We start from the raw sequence: 1,087 nt of genomic DNA, 5'->3' as shown, positions 1-1,087 counted from the left end.
AGCAGGCGACGCGCAGCGGCGGCCCCGGCAGCGGCTCGCCCAGGCCCCGCGCCCGCGCGCCCGCGCGCCCTGCATGGAGACGCGGCCCGCCGCGCGCCGCTGAGCCGCCCGGCCCGGGACCCGCGCGGCTGGGGTCGGGCCCGGCCGGGCCTGCTCGCCCGCGCGCCTGGCCGCGGCCGGCCGTCCCGCCCCAGGAAGGGCCGCCCGCCGCCATGGCTCACTCCCCGGTGCAGGCGGGCCTGCCGGGCATGCAGGTAGGGCGCGCGCCGGCCGGGGAGGGGGCGCGGGCCGAGAGGGGGCGCGGGCCGGGGAGGGGGGCGCGGGCCGGGGAGGGGGGCGCGGGCCGGCCGGGGAGGGGGCGCGCGCCGGGCCGAGGGGGCGCGCGGCGGTGTAAACACGGCCCCCGCCCTCGGCGCCGTCTCGGGGGTCGCGCCAGCGCCGGGCTCCCCGGGCACCCCCGCGCGCTCGCCGCGGCCCGGGCTCGGGGTGGCTGGCGGACCCGGGCTGCGCTCCGGGGCGGCCCTCGCCCGCGCCCCGGCGTCGCCGCGGCCTCCCGGGGGAGGGAGCGGGGTGCCGGCCGCCCCGCGCGCTCCCCGCTCCCCGCCGGGGCGCAGGCCCCGCGCGCGCCGCATCCCCGCGGACAAGCGGGGCGCGGACATGCCCTTGGAGGCCCCGGCCCGGGCCTGGCGAGCGGCCGGCGGGACCTGGGGCCCCCGGCGAGCGGCCGGTGAACTTGGGAGGCGGAGGGGGGCCCCGGGCGCGCCCCGACTCCTCCCGGCCGGCGGGGCGGAGGAAGGGCCGGCGCGCGCTTCCTCCTGGTGCCGCCGCGGGGAAGGTGCGCGCCCGCCGGCCCCGCGGGGAGGCTCGGCGGACGCTCGGCCCTCGAGCCCGGCTGCTCCGGAGGCGCCGCTGCCTGGGGCCGGGGTGGCCTCGGGGCCTGCTGGGCACTTCTTGGGGGGAGGGAGCAGGGGCCGAGTTGGGTTTCCAGTCGCGAGCGCGTTGAAGTTTTCCGCCATTGGGGACCGGCCTCGGGAGCGGTTTGAAAAGGAAAGCGCCGTCCTCGGGGAGCGGCCGCTGTCGTGCGGGC

The 1,087-nt window shown here is 84.2% G+C and overlaps 1 protein-coding gene across 2 annotated transcripts in view; it reads left to right on the top strand.

The window, feature by feature from the left end:
* Positions 1-212: 212 nt before the first annotated feature.
* STK24 (serine/threonine kinase 24) overlaps positions 213-1,087 on the top strand; it is a gene marked incomplete at both ends in the record, with an annotated part of 69,802 nt that continues 68,927 nt past the window's right edge. For both annotated transcript variants that reach the window (XM_084235499.1, XM_084235498.1), the window contains one exon: positions 213-254. In XM_084235499.1, coding sequence (XP_084091625.1) covers positions 213-254 — 42 coding nt within the window. The remainder of the gene's footprint in view (positions 255-1,087) is intronic.

This window comes from Talpa europaea, assembly GCF_964194135.1.
Source record: "Talpa europaea genome assembly, chromosome: 6".
Taxonomy (NCBI): Eukaryota; Metazoa; Chordata; class Mammalia; order Eulipotyphla; family Talpidae; genus Talpa; species Talpa europaea.
The sequence above is the reverse complement of the archived record's forward strand: the minus strand, read 5'-3'. Positions and strand labels throughout refer to the sequence as shown.